The sequence below is a fragment of the Bombus vancouverensis genome, chromosome 14, assembly GCF_051014615.1.
Source record: "Bombus vancouverensis nearcticus chromosome 14, iyBomVanc1_principal, whole genome shotgun sequence".
NCBI lineage: Eukaryota > Metazoa > Arthropoda > Insecta > Hymenoptera > Apidae > Bombus > Bombus vancouverensis.
The window spans coordinates 5,794,269-5,819,350 of record NC_134924.1 but is presented as its reverse complement, the minus strand read 5'-3'; the positions used below and the strand labels follow the sequence as shown (position 1 = coordinate 5,819,350).

The following is a 25,082-nucleotide window of genomic DNA, read 5'->3' as shown; positions in this document are numbered from 1 at the left end:
TGCAAATTCCATGTATAATTCATGGTATTATATCGGTATTCTAAGTGTGTGTAATCGAAGGACGGGAAATGCTTAAGAATGCAGCCTTATCACGAGCAATATCGGAATCGCGTGTCAACGTTTGAACGAGATTTATGCAACGGCACGTGACCCATGCGTCCGTGATAACGGGCGTCTTAAATCAACCGATAATTTACCTCGATTATCTGGACCAATACAGGCTGTTTTGATGTGCTCGCTATTACACAATCGAGCGTTGTTATTCGCGTGCCATTATCATTAACTCGTTGTTGTTGTTGTCGATTGACCTATCGAAACAAGACTCAGCTTATTGCTTTAAAAAGACCACTTACTTTTACCGATAAGTGATATCCTACAAAAAAAGAAAGAAAGAACAGTTTCGAAAATACTAGAAACATTGATTACACTTATTTTTAACCGACATTATATGATAATTAAAAAAATATATAGTCGTCCCATAACGTCAGTATTTATTCAACGATAAACGTAAGCAATTGCACATCGTATTGATTGAAAGAACATAGGAAAAAAATGTGAAAACTGCTACTCTTGAAAGATTGTTGGTGGCTGAAACGTTATCTCTAACTAGTAATTAGAAAAGCTTCTGCTTTTCACAAGTACGATTAAACTCATGTTATCGATCTGTACTATCACATAGGATAATATCGGAGGTGTTAATTGCACTTCTGTTATTGCGCCAACCACCAAGGAGTAATTTTTAGTAGATATAGAAAGGAAAGTATTCTTCCATTTATCATGGAAAACTTTTACGAATATATTATACCTGTTGCACGAAACTTTTTGAAGCGTCTCATTGCCATTAATGACATACGATTGTCATTGTTGTATTGTAAATACGTATTTATTAAAAAGTTAATATACAGCACGGATAAAGGTCTGAAACTTAGATTAGTGTTGTATAGATTGTCCCACTGAATATCGAAGCTTATTATGTATTTTCAATTTTGTTTCAAAGTTTACCAATCTTTGCCAATGTAATGATAGTCGAGTCTTGCAACAGTGCTAGTAAAATTTCAGAATGGGTTTCTATAAATGTTCGAGTCATTTTGTGGCTATTTTATGGCTCATAAAATAGCCACTATATGTTTCATTTCCATCGATATCCTTTTATCTGCGAATCGTCAAATTTCTATTACGACTAATAGGAAAATTTCTCTTGGATCGTTCGTGTAAATCAATAAATTATTTTAACTATTTACGATGCCGTAAGCGTAACCAATTTCGACGTCGTTAGCATCGATTTAGCCTCTTCACGAGCCGGTGTATTCTATGCATTACGTTGAGCGTAACGCGAAACTTTGTGGCAGACTGCAACCTTAAATATTCATAACGTTTGATAATTCTAATATCTCGTCGGTTGCGCTTCGGTTAGTTTCAATATCATTAAAACGCTGCTCGTAACACACACCACGTCTACTGGATTATTTATAGAGTCAGCACGCTAAAACTTGTTATCTATGTGAAAATGATTAAGGAAGGGTATAAAACTCATGGGGATTACAGATATGACGGATGACTTCCCGCGTCACGAGCCTTTTCTTACACTCTCTAAGTTTTTATCCATTTTGAATCTTGGAGGTTTGTGGAGATCGTAAGTCTGTCTCGCATATTTACTTGACAAATGTTATTCTGACACTTTCTTGGCTGAAATGAGAGAAAAATATTCATTCAAAAAGAAGAGAACACAAAAACAATTAAACATTTTTTCCAGAAACATTTGTTTTACAACTTTTATGCGAGATAATGAACGCGTTTATTGAAAGAAAAAAAACACTGCATTTCACGAGAGAAGATAAGCTCGCATAGAATTAATCTCCAATTAAACTCTTCCTTCTAATTAAAAAGAGAATTACGATGCTATGAAGGAAGATCGTACAGAATGTTTAAGAAATGACGCCTCGAGATTGGCAAACATTAACGAGATCACACGATTGATAATCATTTAATATTTTATCTAATCAGAATTATGTATACACATAAAATCTAGGCTGCTATGCCATAAAAATACAAACTGTACAATCATCTTGTATACACTGTTATTGACTAATAAAAATCCAATTGTGTATTAAATACACAACGACAAAAAATGATTCAGCTTCTTGATATTTCATCTTTATGTTATATATCTTATATCTTGTGTTATGATGATATTAAAATATTCAATTAATCGAGCACTTTCAAGTATCAATGTAGATCGTTTTGTCTTTTTATCTGAAATACTGACATAATACGATTGAACGAGATAAAATACTAATTCATAGCCTTGTTACAAGACCAAGAACTTTTAAAGATAAACAAATAATAATACGATCGGACAAAATATTCTTTTATTTTTTTCACGTTTCCTTCAAATGAAGGCAAATGCTAATTTATTGTCGATCAGGATTTTCTGTTAATTCCCTTTACTTCTGTGAAATAAGAAAATAAGCAAATCTTGTATAGTACGTTAACATGTACTTGACCAGTGGCACGTGCCTGTATCTAGTAGCTAATTATGCTTAGCCATTTACATTTACTACGACTGAATTCTAATTTAAATCGCATATGCACAACGCTCAATCGCAAAACGCAAAGGAGATCTGTTGGTAAGAATCTCTCGCGTTCCGTCTTTGCTGCATTTCCCACCCAAAGCACGCTGTCGAACTAAAGCAAATATAATTTACTTTTTGATTACAGGACCAAGCACGTGGGTATCAAAATTCCCAATGGCGGCAGGATCGAGGCAGAGCCCCGTGAATATCGAAACCGACCGAGTTGAATCGGATCACGAGGCTTTGAGTAGCAAACCCCTGCGATGGAAGTATCCGGCAACCGCTTCCCGGAAACTTGTTAATCCGGGTTATTGCTGGCGGATGGACACCGACGGCAAGGGCACGTGTAAGTTTATTTTCATTTTCCACGAAACGATCCGGGAAAGCTACTTATCGCATCGAGCAATTGGCTATTGCCTTTCAGAAGTTGTATATGTAGATACAGATAGGTACCGTGCGTGACCAAAACTACGTTTATTCTTAGCCTGTGATTGGAGTGAAATTGAAACTAACAACGATATAGAGTACGTTTAAGTGTCAAGATTGGAGCATAATAGTAGATACTAATACGGAATAGGAACATTAAATGGTTATAAACTTAGGATAATTCATAATTGAGGAGAATTAAAATGGGTCAACGAGTCTCTCTATCATGATTAAACAGCGCTCAGAAAATGTAATTTTATCTGAATAATATTTTAGATCATGTTCTTCTGGATTTTTAATTATTTTCATAGCTGAATTTCATTGTATAAATACCCCTCGGTTATTAATAGATTCACCCACCCTTTTTTCCTCAGCGTAGAAATTTACAAGAATACGTACATTGTCGTTCGTCACTTTTTAATCATCGTAAATTTCGTTTTTATATATATATTAGGTTGTCTGAAAAGTTTCTTTCGTGTTATAAGGAAATAATAGACGCATGTTTTTTTATTTTATGTTAGTTTATTGAATTATGCACGAACGTAATAATAGAAATATAACGAAATGGGTCATACCTAATTCAATAAAATAATATAGAACAGAAATTGTTGTTCATCCATTATTATCTTATGAAACGAAAGAAACTTTTCGGACAACCTAATATATATATATATAATTGTACTTAATACATTTAGCATTATTAAAGTGTGCTAGAACTTTCTTATAAGAATAAAAATAGATTATGAGACCTTTCAAGCGGGTTAAAAAATAAGATAGGCGAACGTCCATTCAGAAGATAGGATAAAAAATGGCAATTCGTTCGTCATTTCGTACTTAATCTTGTAGATAACGTACGAATGGTTGTAAAGTAGTTGAACGGATTTGGCTCGCGGTATCGCTTCTTGACTCCAATATTATTTATCATTGCGGATGGAAAAAGAGTGGTTTCGGGGTTAAGAAACGCGGCGTGCCGTGCCGTGTCGTTCGTTCGTGCATTTAAATGCGAAACTAAGAAGTCGTTCGTTAGTTGAAAAGCCTGGGACACGCCGTGAGAACGATTTCGATCCGCAGCATTGAATTGCAGATCGACCACGAATGCAAATATCTCCCCTTCCCAAAGATTCAGTAAGAAGAAACCTTTTCTGGATAGTTGGATCGTGAAATCCATCGAAACCTTTAACACTCCCCCTTCAGAGCTTCTTCTTCAGCAAAGAAAATTCTGAAAAGTAGAAATTATCACGATAATTATCACTTGCAATTGTCAGTTTGACTTCTTTGTAATTTTCACTCGGATAAAACAATCGAGAAAGCGTTAGATTTTAAAGAACGGTCGTTGATGTCTTAGCAACAAGATTTCTTTTAAACGCAGAGAATACATTTCTTAATTAAAATTCCAGGAAATATTTAAACATTGTTATCTAGATTAAAATTCTTGGAGGCTCAGCCTGCAAGAAAACTCTTCAATTCGAATTCCATTAAAGAGATCCGTTTTATGAGACAATAAATAGAAACATCACAGAATCCAGTGGACGACAATTTCCACCATTTAGCTGATATTAATTCGAATCTGGAATCGATCCGGCTGTTGACAAAGCAAGTATACGATGCTGTTTTCATCACGATGACCCAAATATTAGTCCATGAAGAGCGACGGACTTAATCTGAAGCAGTTCGAAGTAGATTTCAGCGTTAACCGCGGCCAGAAGCTAATTGGTTGCATGCAAGGGCCACGAAACGTGGCTCTAATCGTCCATTTCCGACACTGTGAGAGCCGGTTCGCCTAACAGGAACCCGTCAGAGGAAAAGCTTGCGTTTGCATTTCGTCATCGACATCGTAAATCCCGCGGCCGTAAAACTTTATTCTATGCTTTATCACGATTAACCGTCTTATCTATGGTATTGAAATCCTCGTGAGATTATCACGAGCGAAGAGAAGAAATAAAGAAGGAAAAAAAAAACAATTTTTGCGAAAGAAATCAGCCGTTGAAACTTATATTACACCTTAAGTACAGGATCGAGTAGATTGCAATTTATATACTTGTTATTAATTCGATAAGTAGCTGGTATACAGGTTGAAGTTCTATACACTGGCTCACGAGAGTATTTCGACATTTATTATCGAAATATTTTATGCACGTATTGCATGTATCATATGCATAAATTCTTCGAAAGTGCATTAGCTGTATAATGAGACACGAGTGTCATGATCGTGTTGGTCAAATTTGAAAGTAATCCGAAAGCGTTCGAATATTTTCCTGTCCCACTGTATGTGTGTTCGGATAGTCGTTTAACATGTAATTGCTCTTTGAATAAAAACGTTTGATCGCGTAAGAATAGAGTTGAGTTAAGTCATTCGGAGAAGTAAAAGTGCAAGCCAAGATATAGGGAAGTTTGACATTTGAAACGATAAAAGACTGTATTCGAGATAAATCTTCGTTTCGAACGGCCTCGCTAATTTTCACTTTCCCATGCGTCAGCGCTTTAGAAGCAAATAATTTCAATTAATTTCTATTTGCTCTAATATGTATCGACACAAAACAAGAGGGTCAAGGCGCTCGAATATCAGGATGATGTATCAGTGACCGTGGTTTACTTATTTTTATCAACTTGTTATCCATTATTTTACAAAAAATTGATGATTATTCCTTGCTTGAGGAATTTGGAAATAATCAAAGCAATTTAAAGCGAACGAATCAAAGATTGTTAATCGATGCTGGTATTCGAACGAATTGCTCGCCACGAAACGCAAGATAACAAGGAAAGACAGATTATAATTGGTTTTTATTAATTATAATTGGAGGGAAGAGTCGTGGAACGAGCGTAGAGTGAATCGTGGTCATTTTCCTCGAACGCTTCGACAACAGTTTCGTGCCAGTCGAGCAGGCTTTTACCTTTGCGAGGTATGTTCGAAACGAGGACGGTCGTGCCGTGACGCATTATGCGTGCTCATACGTGGCAGGAACGAAACGTCCACACGATGGAAATAGAGCAAAGTTTCAGGGAATCGATGACCCCATACCATCGATATATCGTGGCCCATTTTTATTAACGACGACAAATCGTCTTAAACAATCTGACAAACACGCACGTGTCTACCTTTCGAAAATAATCGTGTCCCTTTATTCGACGAACTATTAGGTCCTGCGTAATCGTTTCGTTGTCATTTAGGAGCGATAAAGATGCGAATCTTGTTTGATCGTACAATAATTTGGGAATAGTACGAAAGTTTAACATCACATTAGGGATTTCAAAATTTAATGCACTGATCGTTCCTTGATACGCTTTTTGATCGTATTTTGACAAGATTAGGGTCGTAACAAGGCAATACCATTAATATGTCAATATTAATAATAATCGATAAAATTGCTATGATTTTTTTGTGGATAATACCAGTGCATACAAGTGAATTATATCAGCGAAGAAAAAAGATATTAAATTTCTTGTATATATTTGAATTAATAATACGTGACATAATACGCGATATTTATCGTTATCTTAATTAGATTGTTTTATACTTAAAAATTATCAGTCTCGAATGTGTTAAGAATGATATACATTTGTATCCGTTTATCTTTTGTTGTTTTGTGTAAATCGACCATCGTTACTTCGTTGTAGTTCATCATGGCTATTCATTATCTTGTTGCAAACTTTGTCAAACCCACCAGCTTTGCGCCACTAATGACTTCAATGCGATACCTTTTCTGCGACATTCCCATTCAAACAACTTTCGCAATTACACTTTTACTACGCAGCACTGGTTACTACTATAGGATTTCTATACTCGAACAAATAGGAAGATAGAATCTCTATACGGCGTTGTATAGAAGCTAAGGGAACACGGCAATGAACATTGAAATATCTCAGACAGGTATAGAGTGAGAATCAAAAGCGAGTATACATCCGGGAGGCACGGCATTTGCTCAAATATTCTTACGCGTGTGTTGCGCAAATTGAAAATTGATTCTAAAGACGTAGACTACGGATTTTCATGGAAATTCATATTTTTAAGAATGTAACTAAAAAGCATTGTAATACTTTTCGTATTATACGCGTTCTGTGCAATTTTGCGTTTTCAAATTTCCCGGTAAATGCATAAAAATCCACAGTCTAGACACAAAGTATGTAGAAATACAAATTAATAGTAAAAGAGAAACGTAAATAAGTATTTAGGAAAATCAATGTTGCACGAACGTCATTTTTCCAACACGTATACTCACTTTTGACGCTCGCTGTAGGATCGAAGCAGGTGATCGTTTATTCAGTTTGAAGCTACGCTATTCGATTCGAGAGTTCGTCGACTCTGACCCGCTCGCCATAAATCTTCTTTAACCTTTGCGGTTATGACGCGTGTGGGGTTTCTCTGTTCGCTTTTATCCCCTTACGACCCCAGTATCGTTCTTGTAATTCGGCTAATCAAGCGTATCCTGTAATTCAACGCGCTGAAACGATCCGCGTTCGTTCCAAATGCCATCGTGGAAACGATGGAAACTTTTCTGCCGTCTGTTTTCGCGTTACACAACCGCGAAACCATAATACGGACTAATATTAGAATTCTTTCGCGTGTTGACGATGGTTTCGTCGAAAAATTCTACCGCGTATTCTCGGAGAAGGCGAAGAATCGAGTAATAAATTTACGATAAAGATAAATTCGGGGAATATTCAACGTTCGTTTGAAAGAGAAAACTTAAGGTCAGAAGAATAGAGGAGAATGATTTACATCCCTGGTTCGCTATCTTTGTTTTTTATTTCTTTTTTCTTAGCATCGGTTCATATATCTGTTTCTTCCTGCAATTTTCTACTGATAAGGTTACACTGTCGTTCACTGACGATTTTTAAATGGCCAAGCATGGTTACGTTTTTTTAAATGAAATTACGACGATGATTTCACAGCTTCGAGATTGCGTCTTTAAATAAAATTGTAACGATGTTTCTACAGTTTTGAGCGGCGGACCTTTGATGGACGACGTCTACAAATTGGAACAGTACCACTGCCACTGGGGATGTAGCGACTCGAGAGGATCCGAACACACTGTGAATGGACAGGCCTTCGCCGGAGAGGTTAGTTCACTTTAAAAACGATTACTTCACTTTTGTAAACAATTGTCCATAACGGCAACTCCAACTAGATACCGTACATAAATTATACGTTTCATATACATATTCATTGTAACTGTTGAATTGGAGCGACAGGTCAGCTCGTTTTATTTAGTTAACGGGATAAGAATCACAAAATTTTGAAAGCAGTTTCACGGTAATTCATTCACAGCTCACATATAAAGTTTTTAAATATACAAATATACAAATAGATCCTGTATTATTTGTTCGCACAGAGCTAATGGAAATCGATTCAATGATGGATTTATTAAACTAGAGAGAAATTAAAATCTTACTTACAAAATGTAAAGAAACAAGAGAAGCATTTTATAGCTTCATCTACGACGAAAATGATATTCTAGAGGAATAACAAACTACATATACCTGGACTTTGTGTGTGTAATATCCATGGTCAAGTTTCTACATTTTTATCAACAAATGCGACTGTAACAAATTTATTTACATATTCCACTTGCCAACTTTTGTTTCCTCTGGAATTCAGACCCACGATGTATGATATAAATAGAGAGAGAGAGAGAGGGGAACAAATACGTTTCAACGGGATTTAACGCGAGATCGTTCGGCGTAATTTGCGATTCCGTGCACGGACAAAAGACGAAGAGGCCGCCTGCAAACGAATTTAAAAGGACGCACGTGGGATTGGTGATTAACCGTGCTCTCTAAACATTCTCAACAACCAGCGCGTCTGGCTTCGAAGCGAATCGTTAATAATTCACTGTCGAGGAGCATGATTCGTGTCACAATGATTCGTACGAACTTACGGTTACGATTCGACCTTGTTCGAACGCGTGCACTTCATCGTCCATGAGTCGAAGAAAGATTCCAGCAATAACCAGTTTTCTAATTAATATGATCATTAAAAGCACAATGCGTGCTGCGTCTGTTCTTCGAGTACCTAAGCCGAATCATTTATTTTCGAGACCAATTTCCCTTCTCTTCTTCTTTCGTGTTCTAGATTTTTAGAAATTCTGGAGATGTTCTGAAATATACGAAGACTACTATGGAAGTTCATGTTTATTAATTCCCTGATTTTTTTATCAGTTGATGATTAAATGATGGCATTTTGATGGTGAAGGTAATACACGTCCAATGTTGTACGAGTAGCTTCTAAAAATAGATACCACGAAGTTTTATATAAAAGCAACGGTGATGATAGCCGATATATTTTAAACATTCATGAATAGATAGATAGCAATAGCATACATTTAATCCCTGAATCAAATTCAAAAGAACAGGTTAAATGATATAGAAATAGTCGACAGTGTATTGAATTTTAAAATTACTTTTTTACGTAATAAAAAATAGAAAATGTAACATAGTGTTCCCCTGTAATATTCGTTTACTATATTAAGCTATCATATATGAATATTTATGTATATTATCTGCGTCAGACAATCGTTTGTTATGTCAACAGCTTCAGAATTATTTCAATAACGATGTTAGGAATTCAGAGGAATCAGTTAGCTGTGAAATTTTTCCTACGAAGGATTAATTAAGTTTTTCCTCTCTTTCTTTTAGAGTAAATTTTTAGTAGGACGTTACGTACCATGTCATTGTTTACGTTCCTATTCTATTTCAAAAGAACCAAAGAATTAAGATAATTGTCCGTGCCATTTGTATGGAAATGACGAACAGAAAGTTACGTAAGAAAATGTGTTCAAACTTCGTGAGCCTAAACTTTATGAGAAATGCCTTCGGTTGTTACGGAGCAAGGAACTAGACATCGATTGCGCAACGGAGAAGTTCTTTCGTGATTAATTGTTAGAGAAAAACACGCGGTGGTCGCTTCGACGTTAAGAGGTTGCAATTGCATTCTCGAACGGTAGTGTGAAATATGTTTGCTTGGGACTCGCGTTTGTTTGCAGCGCACGTCTTCACTTCGATGTTCGATGCGGTTCGAGCGCACCGACGACAATGTACTTCCTTTTGAGTATACAGAATACCGATTAATTTATTAAACGGAAAAATTGAAGAGAAAGAAGATCGAAATTTGTATTCCTTCATTTTTATTTGTAATCTTGTATTTTAATTTCTTTTTGGTTTTTTAAATGTTACTAAATTTGTTAGCAATATTAAGGATACGAAAAGAAACCAAAATAACAAGATTAAAAATTAAAATTAATATAGGTCAACTAAGATATTATAAATAAATAGTTCAATTCTCCAAAAACATATTTTGTAATGTTTGATCACGAAATGTGTTAGTTTCGCCGTGAATTATCTGTTAGCTTATTTCGTCAAGAACCACATGATGATCTGTGAATTATTTGAGAAACATGTTGCCACAATCATCACGAGTTTCAGCGAAACTCGATTCACGAAAGCAGCCTGAATTCCATGATTCATAAAGCATTATCTTTGTAGCTTTCTTCTAGATCGCATGACTCCATTAGTGATCTTCCTTTTATACTGATTTCAAGTCATAAATATTCAGCGAGACTAAGACTAGCGTGGTCTACTAAGATTGTGATGTAAACATCACGAGGAAAATTGTTAATATATCGGAAGACTGGTTTTTTCTTAGAACACGATGCATGAGAATCTTCCAGGAGATCGATCATTTGTTGATTTTGCAATATCGAATTTATTCACAACGCTTAATAAATTTGCATAATAATCTCTGACGCATGATTTTTGTCGTTGTATTACATATTTGTAAACGATTGATTTTCATTTAATTACAGTTGATGTTGACGAAGATTCCTAAAAAATGTTTGGAATAAAATGTAAAATACAGGATATCGATTAAATTTCTAATTTAAGTAAAAAAAAAGAAGAAAAGAAGAAATAAGTGTACAACAGCGATATAAAATTTTGCTACAGAAATATCATTGTCTAAAAATTATTACAAATACTAGTATCATTTATTTTGTTAGATGTATTCTATTTGCTATTTTCATGTTACAGTTGCACCTGGTGCATTGGAACACGAGTAAATACAACACCTTCGCGGAAGCTGCAAAGGCGTCCGATGGCCTCGCGGTCCTCGGTGTGTTCCTCAAGGTCAGTAATCATTCTTCACTGAATGCTATTTTCTAGACACTCTATTTTCTTAGATACTATTTTCTAGATCTCTAAGTATCTTTGCTACGTTGATCTATTTAATTTATATCTACACCTACGTTAAGCTGTTAACTTCGTTTATTCCCGGACACGAATAGGATGCAAATTTAAAAGCCAAATTACCAATTTAATTATTATCGACTGCCAAATGGATGAAAATTGAGAGCAGGAAAATGACAAGATTATAAACAAGTAGCCATTTACAGGTAACATTAGATTCGAATATCCACAACTATAATTAGTTAACGAAGTTCTTGGAAAAATAATTATGAAGTTACGAATTTCTCGTCATTTACGAGTTAACAGTGATTTTTTTAATGTAGCGTAAGTTGATTATTAATGGTTACGAGGATAGGGGAGATTATAAATTTTGCCTATTCAAAGCCAATTTCCTCGCTGTGCTAGCTTACACGATAGAATGATTATAAAGGAGGGGATCTTTCTTAATGCGATTTTTATCATTTTCCTACGTTTAATTTTCTATTGAGGCTTGCATACAAAATAAAAATACGATAAGCCAGTGAAACAAATGGTAACGAGGAATAAAGGTTCCCTATCAAAGGCAGAATTTGAGAGATTAAAATCTATTATTAGAGTTGCAGTTATTAAACAAGACAGAGTTAGAATATATCGTGATACCTGTCTCAAAGTCAGCGATATTTCAAAGCCGCGACGGCAGATTCTTAAGATCGTAATCCGTTTATATGCTGTTTTTTCTACGGGTGCATAGAACCGTATTCATAGAAACATATCCATATTTATAGTCGTCTGGGCTTCTAAATAAGCTCGTAAGCCCTTCTAAGCAGAATCCGTAACAATGACGCGGTCTGCTTCATCATCTGTTTGATGACACGTTACGTAATCTTTCGAGAACGAATCATTATCCGTTATTTCAAAGACGAAGTGAAATTCTCTCGTTATCAGTACGGTATCGCGCCACCAAGGACGAATGGAAATCATGCACGCGATTTTCAATTACCGGTATCCGCTAATTTTATTATAATATTTTCCGCTTGCAATTAAAATTTTGCAGTTTATTGTTCCACTCTTTTTTTTTATATAACACGTTTGGATTAATAACGTTAGAGAATTTTAGATAAAAATTAAAATGAAATAAATGAGAGACGAGATGGGTAAGGAACATTGAAAGGAATTGCAGCGAATGATTTTAAATTAGCGACTTCCGCTTTGCACGATCCGCGAATGGAGATAGGTTTTGTCGCGCAAGAAGTGTACGAATAGATTTGGATATTCAATCGGAATTATTTTCACATAAAAACCACGCGCGGCGATTGCGCAATCGTTGTTAGAATATTTGCGGAACGTTATAACGCGAGGCAATTCGAAAAGTGACATTGTGCAATCGATTGCTTATAGTAGTCGTTGTTTGCTGGAAATTTTCATCGAATTTGTGCCGGCCAAACAGATTATTTACGGCCGCCAATGTTGCACGGAAGTTGCTCAAATTTATTATAGCTGATTACGTGCCGGTAGCCCTGTGTAACTAACTTCCTGTGTAGCATTTTATAAATTTAGAATAGAACATTTTCTTGGCTAAATCTAACTTCATTCGTATCAATATCCAAGACAATATCATATCAAAAACTTAAAATCTTTCTATCGTAATCTTAAGAAAATATTCCGTTAAATTTATCTATAAATTGAAAATATTTCTCCAAGGCCTTGAAAGTTTAATATTATCTTTTACTATAATTCCCAGATAATGTTTCATTAAATTGTTCTATAAATTAAAAAAGGTTCGCAGTAGAAACTTTTCTAATATGCTCCACAAGTACAAGAACGTTTCTTCATTTGCGCATTGAGTAAAGCGTGAATCGTTTTAGAGCAATCGAGGATAGATAGGTGCGTAGTAATACGTTTCGTCGCGATCAGAGTGCATATTACGCTCGAAAAAAAAAGCATTCTTAATCTTTAAGCTTGCTACGTCTATATTAACAGACTTTGAGAGGCCGTAATTTTCGTATATATTATTACTAAGCAATAAACATTCGACGACCATTAGATAATGCACGGTCATTAATACTGGCTGAATGTATATTCTTTTCTACATTTTCTCTATACAAATTCCATTTCCTCGTTCAGCCATTTTTCCGATAACATCATCTTCCAAAGGCATTTTGCCTTTAATTAAATTCGAGAGACAGGAAGGCGACGATCGTCCAACTTGTTCTTGATAAAACCAGTTGGCTATTCTAATAGCTGTTAACTGTGTTTCGTATAATGTCTGCAGTTTTCCTCGTTGCGTCACTATGAATATTTAGGCGTCTTTTGACTTCATTGAAAGAACAGTGTATGAGTTAGGATGAAGATGCACTCGTGTAAGATAATCGGTAATTTAACTCGAAATAAGAATGGATCGTTTCAAAGAAAGTTGAACTTTTTAACCAAAAAAATTTTCACGCGTCCGCTGCTTTTTTTTTTTTTTTTTTTAGTAGAAATTACATGGATTTTACGTTTTTGAAATTGTTGGAGAATATTAGCATAATGGAAATTCCGTGTGAGAGTGAAATAATATTAATCAGATTCCGAATCAGTTCGTTACAAATTCCAGAATCGTACATTAAAACGTTCTTTCGTTCTAAATTGATTAAAGAGTGGTACATGTAGGTTTTTCTTTTGTCGGTTTTTGAAAGTATACATCATACGACTCGGTTAAGAATATGAATATTTATGTATACAATAGAGATTAAAGGTTGATGATCGTACTGACGGAGTGTGTTGTGCAACGTTGTAATTGCAGGTGGGAAAGACACACGAGGAAATGGAGAAGATCGCTCGTTTGTTGCCATATGTCTCGCACAAGAACGAAGTCGTAGAAATCGCAGATCCAATCGATCCCAGCAAGCTACTTCCTGGTGAGTATTCTATCAAAATATCGTCAATTTTTTATTCGCCTAACTCCATTATTCATCATTAACCAATGTCAAACAAAAATCGTCCAATAACATTCTTCTCTCGCCCATTAATTGCATAGGACTCTTAAAATTTTCATCCTACTTTCCAATCACGATCGCTTAACTCTTTAAAGCAGTGCTATCGTTTATGCTATCGTTTATGCCACGCGAACCTGGTCACACAAAGGGAATTGGAAATTACGAACGAGACACGAAGCTTTCGCATGACAGATCCTTTCAAAATCGATAGAAATTTGCTTACCAAGCTTTCCAAGGTGTCTTTAAAAATTCATTTATCGTCTTCCGTAAGAGAAAACACAATTATTTGAGACAACGTGTGGAATATTTTAAATATTCTTGATCGATCGTCATGTCCACTATATAGATTATCGTTTTAATAATGAATCGCGTAATTTTTTAAAAAAAGCATTACGTTAATGAAGTTACGTAATTTTTCTCGCGCTCGATACTCTACATATTAATAAATTAGTATTCAGTTTAAAATATCAAACGCAAAAAACGCGAACCAATCCATCATACGAGCGCGCTTTCTATCGTCTGCGTCCATCATTTATCACGGTGGCAGATCTTATCGTTGGAAATACTTTACGACTTTTTTCATTTTACAAGTCGTTCATTTTTTTAATTAACGTCGTATTTTATTTCGTGCTTCCCGTTTCCTGATCCAGATGACAATGGCTACTGGACGTATCTGGGTTCGTTGACGACACCACCCTGCAACGAGAGCGTCACTTGGATTCTTTTCAAGAAGTGCATCGAGGTGTCTCATCATCAGTTAAACATCTTCCGCAACTTACGTAAATTCTCCCGTGGGGAGGAGTGCCCGTGCCATGAGAACCATGGAGCGGTAAGTGGATTCAGTTTCACGTTTGCATTCTTTATACTGTTAATTCATTACGAAGCACATTATGAAATAAGCAACGTTGGATAAATTGAGGAGAAAATGGAATACCACTCGTAGAAGCCTTCGAACATTTTAGAGCTTCCTAACGTCAAAATTGCAGGAGTCCTGCAATCGCCATAAATATTTGCTACGTTGGAATTTTGCATAGATGCTGAATTTTAATCGAATGTTACAATTTTTCATAAAACCTACATTTAATACATCAGAATCTTGCATCGACATCGAACTTTATCGAATGTCTCATACTCAATGAGATTTTACACAGTGTAAAAGACAAAACTTACTAAATCTGACTCCCGACAAACGAACGAAGAATATTTCTAAAAATTGATCACAAACTCCTATCGACGTCAACCAAGGTGGAACAAAACGCCCACTGGACACCTTCTCCATCGGTTCGATTAATCTTTCTCTCGCCTCACAAATCCACCGTCTTGGCGACACATCGCACACCCTTTCCTTCCATTTTTCTCTCTCGTTTTATTTTTAGCCGTAGCGCCGCGTCAACGTCCGACCGCGAAAGAATGAATTCCCGATCGGCGGAATCACGGCCCAGTTTTCCTAATTCCGGCGCCTGTGTGCCGCTTGTTTCAGGTAATCAACAACTTCCGTCCGCCGATGCCACTCGGAAATCGCGTGCTACGCGAGTGTGGCAGCTTCTGAGCCGGTTCACCGGCGATGCCGCATCGAGATCACCCGGTGCCGGGTGAAAAACGACGGGAAAGAAGCGACCCAGCCGCGTTGTCCACCATTATGGTGGACCATGGAGCGACCGCGACCACTCGACGCGCTATGGTCGCCAAACTTGCATCGCCGTTCAACCTTCATTCTGTATCGTGGACCTTTCTCGCTGGGAGAACGAAGTGCCTTCTTTGTCTGTCGAGGATTTCCGGAATGGTGGTCGGAAGAAGAGAGGACGAAGGACAAGAGAAGATTTTTTATGGACAAACTGGTGGATGAAGATTAAAAGATACAAGCTGCTAAAGAAAACACATTTGTACGGTGTAATTGTAGGCATCAAGGCAGTGAAGAGGATTCATTTGCAAATTGTTGTTGCTTGAAGTTTGTTCTTTTAGGTATAAACAATTCAATTTTACGCTGGAAATTAGGCTATATTTCTTCCTATATATCTCTCTCACTGATACTTCGTGTTTGTTATAAAAAAACGAACGATAATAGAATTTCTGCCGTGATATTTGATTTCCTTCATTTGTCTGGAAAACACGAAGTGTCGATGAGACAGAAAGAAAAAGTACATCGGTTGATTTGTTGGTCCACAGCAACTATATATACTAGCGTATTTCTGATGTAATATCGAATGGCGTATAACTAGAAAAATAAGCCACAAACTACATTTTTGTACACGAACTTCCTTCGTGTCTTAATGTCTACAATCAGTTTCTAAATATCGGCCACTTTTTTAACACCCTGTATATTCTGGATACGTCCTTCGAGGAGTTTTAGTATATAAGGTTGAATTAAGTAGGATAAACGGAATGATTGACGAGTGATTGAATAAAATGCTGTCCATCGTTAATGATAAATGAAATTTTTTTTAATCAATCGTTAAATATTACTTATGGTATTAAAAGGAGAAGAAGATAAAGTATTGTATTAAGCAACAGGGTTTTAATTAGTTTAATTAACTTTGAACGAACCATAGCGGCGATCTATGGTGAGAAAAGAGAAACTGTTGGACAGCATTGGAGTCGTAAGAAAGGAATGTACAAAGAATCGTGTAAAGAGTGAAATTTGGAAATCATTTCAAAGGCGCCATGACACAGAACGTTCGATGAACGTGTAATAGTGTTATACATGCGTGTCTTGTTTGAATGATCGGATACTATAGAACGATAGACGTGTTAACGATTGTTCATGATCTCGACGATAATCGCGAAAGAACAAAGCAATGCGTGAGCATTTCACTTCGATTCCAAGCGCAATTAAAAAATCGTAGTTGAAACGGGAGGATTTCGCTTGAACCGTATCATAGAGTAGAGACTATAGATATTTAGTTGAAAATTTTTGCGACTGCTTGTTTTAACGGAGTCAGAAACGAGAAACGTGCCTATACGTACATATATTCACACTAATACGGAAGATTCACTCAAATTTCAGCGGTTTATAGGAAATTTTTTAAATCGTAATTTTTAAAACGTTTTACAAAGATTTTAGAACAGGCCCGTCCACTATTGATCGATCCACCAAGGATCTGATAGTAAATCGGACAGATACCATTGTTTATGGAATGCTGTATGATGATTATGTTTCGCGTATAAATAATTATATACACTATATACGTATATCTTTACACGTATGTACGGGTGTGACGTTCAATATAGATGTTTGCGGTTTGTATAGTTTGTTAAAATGTCCGAGGCTGCCGAGTGTCATCGGCCATCAATGTGAAAATGCAGCTAACGTTAGCCTAATGTTTGATTACGCGTATCAATTTTTTCTCGAAATTAACTTGTGGGTTGGAAAAACGTGGAATTATTCTTCTATAAAATTAAACAAAATAATTAAATTTAAACAAAGTATTTTCGAGATGCTTTCAAACACGAAGAGACGAGCGTGGGCAGAGGTGCCATTTTACATTACCCACACGATAATAGTAATCTTCCTTCTAAGTCACTTTTCGAAGCACAGAGAGAAAACCGCTCGATACGCCTCGGACTATGCACGCCTATGTGCCTTTTTAATCACCTAAGTGAAGTAACACAATTGTATAATGTTGTTAATACATATTAACTTTCGTGTCTGAGATCATTGAGTATTTTTCACTCAATTATCACAGACGCGAAGAACAATGGAATTATCATTTTTGCATATTGCAATTTTATTTTGTAACAGATGCTTTTGTCGTGACGACAACGCCTCGTTCATATACATATATATTTCTTTCTTTCATTTTATCTAATCAAAATCGGGTAACCACACATAAAGGAAGCGCAGTGGTTACAACAAATATTTGCATATATCTTCATTTTTCAATGAAGCTCTTTTGTTATCAGATTCTACATTTCATTTTCGTAATATCAGATTTTCGTAGTCATATGAAGGTATGAAACAACCTATGGGATCATGCAATATATTATAGCAATATATTGTATTATAAATACGTCAATTTCTTCAAATTTGGTAAAATTGTGAATCTAGGTAGAAGAAACAGTGACGAAAAAAATATTATACGAATTCTTAGGAATTCTTTTCCATAGTCACAATGTCAAAGAAGTAGAATTTGATAATGTAAATTGATTCAAAGATGTTGATATACTTAAATTTAATTAATTCATATATAAATATTCTAATAAATACAATGGTGTGGAAATACTTTTCGTAGCCATTGTAAATGACTGCAATCATACTGGAAATAATGGGTGCAGCATTTGCATGGAGGTGTAAAAGAAGTTTACACGAGTTACCGATTCACATATTATTCAACCCGGTTTTGATTATTGTAATATATTTGCGTGACCGTCGATAAGAGATCGTAAAGAGCTTTCTTCGTACCGGAGTAACAAGTGTCAGCTTTCAATATGCTAGTTGGAATGCTGAAGGTTTTACTCCTCCTCTTACTGTTGGTTTTCTCCTGAAACGTGTATTTTACGTTAATGGACATTTTACTTCGAACGTGATAATGGAAAACATCGTGTTCGTTCTCTGGTAACGATGATTGTATCTAAGTTTTCTTTTTCCTCTCCTTCCTATATTTATTGTTGAACACGTGAGAAGCAATCTGTATATGTATTTCGTAGCATCGACTGTGATAAAAGAAAAAGTAAGAAAAATGGTAATAAAGGGTCGCGAGAGATCTCGCAGCGATAACATGTTTAAATGTTTGTTTGAAACCTAATATATTCCTTATATAACCATTTGTATAGGTCCGGTACACGAATCTATAATGAATTGCAAATAATACATTTCATTTATTTACTTTTGTGTACTTAATAATTGAACTGCGTAATTTTATGCATTTCTGAGAAATTTGAACATGCAAAAATATATAAAATAGCCAAAGATAAGAACTCTTTGCAATACATATTTAGTTGATGAAATCTTTTATCTAAATGACCATTTTTTAATTATATTCATAAAAATATGAATTTGCGTAAATATCTGCAGACTGCTAATGATATATCTCATTTATATTTACTTTTATGGTCAATTGCCCTTACGAATAATATTCAAAGAAATAACTTGTCACATTTTATCATTACAAAAGATTAGAACATAAAAATTATGGTAAGTTGGCAGAAGGCATTTCCTGTAACGAAGAATAAAAGAAACAAGATGCAACGACTTACTACCGTTAATTCAGTGAGGAAAGCATCCATCTGAAAACCGGTTTCAATGGTCGATCCTGGGATTCACGATTATATTATAATGCCAAAAACTAGGTATAGGATGAACCCATACACCACGTTCTATCCTTGGTTAATAATCACGGTCATATAAATCATATATGACCGTGGCCAATGATAATAGACATATCTTCATACAGAATCACAAACGAGGTACAGAATAACATGCAATAATTTTTTGTGCCACACAATTCGAGTACATCATTCTTGTATCGTATACATCGCAATCGATTAAGTATACTAGTGGCACAGACGAGGTACAGGCACGTTTCCACACATCTTCAGCTGTTTGCGCGCGTTTCTACGCATCGCCACGTATCTACGTGCGTCTCAATACGTCTAGGAGCATTTCAATACGCCTATGCCCTTATACATCCTTGTTGCACATTGTCGTCTTCCTTTTTTATCACCACCAGTGTAGCTCATCCTTGTCGGACACTATCGTCTCTTTTGATTAACGCTCGTACAGTCTGTCTTTGTTGCACTCAATGGAACAGGTCTGGAAATTGAACAAAGAAAATTCAGAGGCGACTTCAACAGAAGGATTAAGTTATTTGACCTCTAATTAAAAGCATCACGCTGTATAGAGCAGAGATATGGGATCGGAAAGAGCAATGCAGGCTGGAGGTGATACAGAATAAGTATCTCAGATGAATATTAAGGCTCAAGTGGAACAACTCAAGATACATTGTAAAGGCTGAAACAAATAGAAACAAAATCAGAGTGCATAAGGAATGCAACATTTGAAGAAAAGATAAAGCGAGAGTTAAATAACGGAATGTTTAAAAGAGACAGAAAGAGAGGGTGCTGTTTTTCCTCCGAGATTATCAAATTTCTTTAGCTCTTACGATAAGAATTATAGAGTGACTCATCGTGTATCACAGATTTTTAAATATCAATCAAATTTGTCGAATATAACTTTCCTTCCGTACATTCAGTGTAAATATCACCCACCTCTGGCTATTTAGATATTCTTTGTTACGTTACGATCTTGAACCATGTAATTACAGCAACTGTTTAATTTGTTTTCTACTGTAGTTCTAAACATTTCTGTTTAAAATAAAAATACATTTTACATGTTAAAAGTTACAATTGTTATTAAATACGTAATGATAATAATAATTAATAATTGTGCTACTCTGTTACATACATAGTATACCATATATATTATAATGTATTATGCTATATATATATACAGCATATAATATACTAGTATATCTCAAATAAAATATTCTAAAAATTGCAAAAAATATTTTAAAAAGAGCAAATTATTTTTTCATAATTATTTTTGTGATATTTAATTTATACATTATTCATAAATACAACTGATTATAATGATTTGGTACATTAGTTAACTATTATTTAGAAATATATTTTTATAATGTATATTAATTTACTTTAGGTATTTAAAGTAACAAGTTGGACCTTTCATATCTAAAATTTGATAGTTATTCTGAGTGCGATTAAACGAGTTTGCTTTATATTAATATAGTTAGTGGTTTCTTTTATACGGATCATTGATTCATTCTGAAAATCACTTCATTTAGTTTTCTTCTTCTCTTTACATAACCTCTTCTTTTTCCCTCTCTCTCTCTCTCTCTCTTTATTAAAATTTTCTGACCAGTAGCATCATTTTATTTCGATCTAAAATACATGTCATCTTTAAGCTTTATATAGCAGTCAATTTTATTTAATCAAATAAAATTATGACATATAAGCGCAGGTATCTATGTCTTAAATTCATATGTTTCAAAAGTGATCTAAATATTAACTTACGTGTGTTTACTTTTTACGCGTATCTCACTGTTTAGCCTATCGTAATATTTCTTTGTTTGAAACATAATAAGATCGCTAAGAAAAACATATTTTTTCCAGGAATCTGACGACTAGTATTCGTATCGCTCCATCGAAGAGCAGCCTCTGCTATTTTCATTCCTCGTCACCATTATTCGCTAGACAAACCGTGGAGTGAGATGTCAGTTTAATGTCGGAGACTGAAGTTGTTAGACGTCGCGAAACGACGTTTGGTAGTCACGTTTGTGCGTATTTGACGTAGATTGTTGTTTTATTTTTATATAATTTACTACTTTTATACATTACTTTAACATTTTGTGTAATTCTTTTGTGCAGATTATTGTTCGATCACAGAGAAAATTTCCAGATATAGCAGGATATCATCAATTTCAGATCGCTATTTCTTTTATTGCCCAGCTTTGTTTAACAGACAAAAAAAGTACGTCATGTTTTATATTTTATAAATATTCATATAATTTATATAATATTCATATAATCATAATATTTGAAATATATTAGCTATATATTTTTTTATTCTGAATAGGATGTTTCTTTATCCTATGGTAAATAAATAATAATTAGTTCGTAGTTTTGATAAAGCAATATTTTCATGAACAATCACTCGATAGAAAAAAGAAAGATACAAAAGAGTAGTTTACTTCTTTTTCTGTCATAAAGAACAAATTATAATATTCTTTACTTTGTTACGGATTTCTTCCAATCTTTATTTCTTTCACGGGATTCGGCGATTCCTATTTAATGATGGCGGCTTCATAATAACTTTCCTCGGACCACAACGATATCAATGACAAGGTTGGTCACATCTAATCGTGAATCGTGAACACTTTTGTTCCTCTGGTTGCTCAATCATGCCGCCGGGAAAAAATCCTAATCAACACAGACGACGGTTGTATTACGTAGAACTTAAGACGAACATATCGGATGCAGGTATTTATTATCTTTATTAGTAAACATTTTTTATCTGTACTTTATTCATTAGTTCGGAATAGAGGTTTTTTTGCACGTCGCATTCTGCATTTTAATATAAAGAATTGATACAAATAATCTGATATTGAAAATTGTTCCATTCGGGTGCAATACTCGCTAAATCTTAAATCTAGCTTGGGCCCTTCTAATCACAAAACACAAAATATTTTATGAAAGTGAAGTGAAAATACAAATCGCGAAAGCCAGTTCAAGTGCACATGGGCAATCTTACTGATCGCTGTACGTTCTTATCTGCGTGCTCGAACAATATATAAACGTTCGTTTCCTAACCCATTTGGAACATCGATCGCAAGTCAGAGAACATGGTGGCAAAATCATAGACTGGTACCACACTTCAGTCGAGTTAGTAACTTCACCGTTGATTCTCGAAATGAAATTGATTGAAAAAGGTCGGACACGTGAAACGACGTGGAATGCGATTTTCTTGCGGCTTTCTTGTGGTTCTATACCCAGTTGTCCCGTCGGAAGTATAACGTATTTTATGATGCCTCAGAAATGAATTAATATTTCATGTATAGTCGTTGACATACTATATCACGGGAATATAACAAAAAATATGTAGTTGATATATATAAAATATTATTATTATACCTATAAATGTTTCATAATTTGATTGCTTTGGAAAAGTTGCTGGGCAAATTGAATGTTCGCTGCTACATATACAAATATATATACATAACCTTCAATTTGTCTAACAATAAAGCATGGTGTGCTTTCCTCTGTGGTTTAACAAAACACACGCAATAAGGGAAAATATTATCCCAAGAACATGTTCAAACCTGACTCTGACATGTTTTTCCCGGATGTAAACAAACTCTTGAAATCTACTAAAAGATTTAATCTTTGTTGCCTTTGTTAATTTCTGTTATCAAACCGAATAAACCACATAATTTTCGTAAAGTTATTTCTCATAGTTTATAACGTTTGGGAAAAATTCCGGTCCCCATTTTTTGTTCCATAGAAGCAACATATCTACAATTTTAGCATCCTATGCGCCTCGTACATACAGGAGTGCAATAAATACATATAATTTTGCAGTGGACAGATCTCATTTGGTTCCCAACATTCGAAATGCCTCTTCAGTCCAATCTATTTACGACGAAGGGGACAACCACCGTCGAGGAGGCGTGATCTAAACACCCAGGATCGGTTCATTTTCCCATAACCCTTCCCAGTACAGGAGCTCTTGCCTTGCGATTTTGGAATCAAATCATCACTTCCACCAATTTATTCTAACATTCTACGACAGAGCGGACAACCTCCACCGTAGTTGCGTGATCGGGTTACGAACGATCGGTTTGTTCCCCGGATCCTTGTTCCTTTGGCTGTACCCAGTAATGGAAATGATGATCGATTAATTATCAGGAACGTATTGGTGGATGATTATAGAGAAAATATTGTAATTGCATAGTGTAATCATTGCTAGTGTACCAAATTTCTTTGTTATTTGTTGTGGTCAATTGAAATAATGATTATACACAATAGGATTTCATTCACTGATACAATGCGGATGCTTGTTGGGTAGATAATGTCAGAGTATGCGCAAAGATATCTGAAAGACATGTTAAATTAGGCAACGCGGGGAAAATACGCGTTAGATTTGCAACGCAAGTAAAATGTATGATGTAAAATCTTAAAATCCACCTTGTATTATTAGATTTTCAGTAGTTCTCAGTTTTATTTGGCACAACACATGAAGGAATTTCGAGGTTGCGGAAAAACAATTAATTTTCGTTCAAAGATAAACAACTTGTCCGATGCGTTAAATCGGATGTGACTGAATAAGGGTGTGATCGCTAGAATCAGAGGATTATAACATTGGTAATTCATTATTTTTACATACTTTTAATTATGCAAATATATGTATTTATAAGTAGTGTTTATTTAAGAATTCTAAAATATTTTGTTATCTTTACTGTTATCAGGTTTTGGAAGAAATTCTTCAATGGCTGGATGAATGAGAGAAAGAAGCAATAGATGGCATTATTTCAGATAATTGGAGAGATGTATCGTATATAGATCGATCTCTATTTTATCCTATACTGAACCGATAATGTCGCATGTGACACTAAAATGGTATGGGGAACTACGTAGTTCTCGTGTCATGGAACATTTTTGTTGTAATTTATGCAAGGTCTATCTTATTCTTGGTCAATATCAATGCTATTAATAATAATTTTGACACATTATATGATGGACATAATTCATCGTCTAAGCATAAAACAAAAACATCTATATCCATCATCGGTATATTATCGATAACCGATAATAGCATTTTTCTACCATCGGAGCAGTGACAGTTGAAAACATTGGCTTAGGACAGAATAAACGTGACGTTAAATGAGACCATAGACGGTTTCCGTAAGGATACATATACAGTTGAAGAAGGACTAGAATTCATGTATATATTATATTATTCCTATAATATAGTTTATAGATTTGTTAATTTATAAATTGTTATTGATCGTATCATAAATTATCACGATTCTTATTAATCTTTATTAACAAATGAAATCAAACGAATAAAATGAAACGTTCGCAGATTTGGAATCATTGCCTTAAATTATTATATAATTCTGAATCATCAATTTTCGATACCTTTTTATCATTCGAGTGGGAGTTAATCAAAATGTTAACGTCGAATGAAACATAGAAACTTGTGTCTTCTTTAATTTTACTATACACGTATTAACACATATGTGTCATATATAACAAATCATTTATATTTACACATCTTTAATAACTTTGCGTATGATTTTATCGATTGTTGTATTCTCTTCTGTCATCCAGGAAGCTTCCATCGACGTTCTTCAAGCGTCGAAAAATGAATTCTCTTACTAGGAGAATAGGATGATACAAGAGATCATCTAGTACTGCCATTTTGTTTCTACTTTTCTAG

At 34.9% G+C, this 25,082-nt stretch overlaps 1 protein-coding gene and 1 long non-coding RNA gene across 5 annotated transcripts in view; both read left to right on the top strand.

The window, feature by feature from the left end:
• The window catches only part of CAH1 (carbonic anhydrase 1), a 28,850-nt gene extending 9,995 nt beyond the window's left edge, over window positions 1-18,855 (top strand). Inside the window, exons 2-7 of the mRNA XM_033335565.2 lie at window positions 2,719-2,919; window positions 7,936-8,057; window positions 11,022-11,117; window positions 13,939-14,053; window positions 14,782-14,960; window positions 15,612-18,855. Of these exons, the coding sequence (XP_033191456.1) occupies window positions 2,719-2,919; window positions 7,936-8,057; window positions 11,022-11,117; window positions 13,939-14,053; window positions 14,782-14,960; window positions 15,612-15,680 (782 nt within the window). The 3' untranslated portion in view covers window positions 15,681-18,855. The remainder of the gene's footprint in view (window positions 1-2,718; window positions 2,920-7,935; window positions 8,058-11,021; window positions 11,118-13,938; window positions 14,054-14,781; window positions 14,961-15,611) is intronic.
• A 2,459-nt stretch (window positions 18,856-21,314) lies between these two features.
• Window positions 21,315-24,629, top strand: LOC117157510 (uncharacterized). Of its 4 annotated transcripts, none has more exons than XR_013060067.1 (5): window positions 21,315-21,420; window positions 21,512-21,614; window positions 23,222-23,479; window positions 23,841-24,004; window positions 24,109-24,629. It is a non-coding gene; the product is annotated as an uncharacterized LOC117157510 (long non-coding RNA). The 4 variants fall into 4 exon arrangements; XR_004464293.2 differs by having other exon boundaries at window positions 23,222-23,801; XR_013060068.1 differs by adding an exon at window positions 21,989-22,123 and having other exon boundaries at window positions 23,222-24,004.
• Window positions 24,630-25,082: the final 453 nt, after the last annotated feature.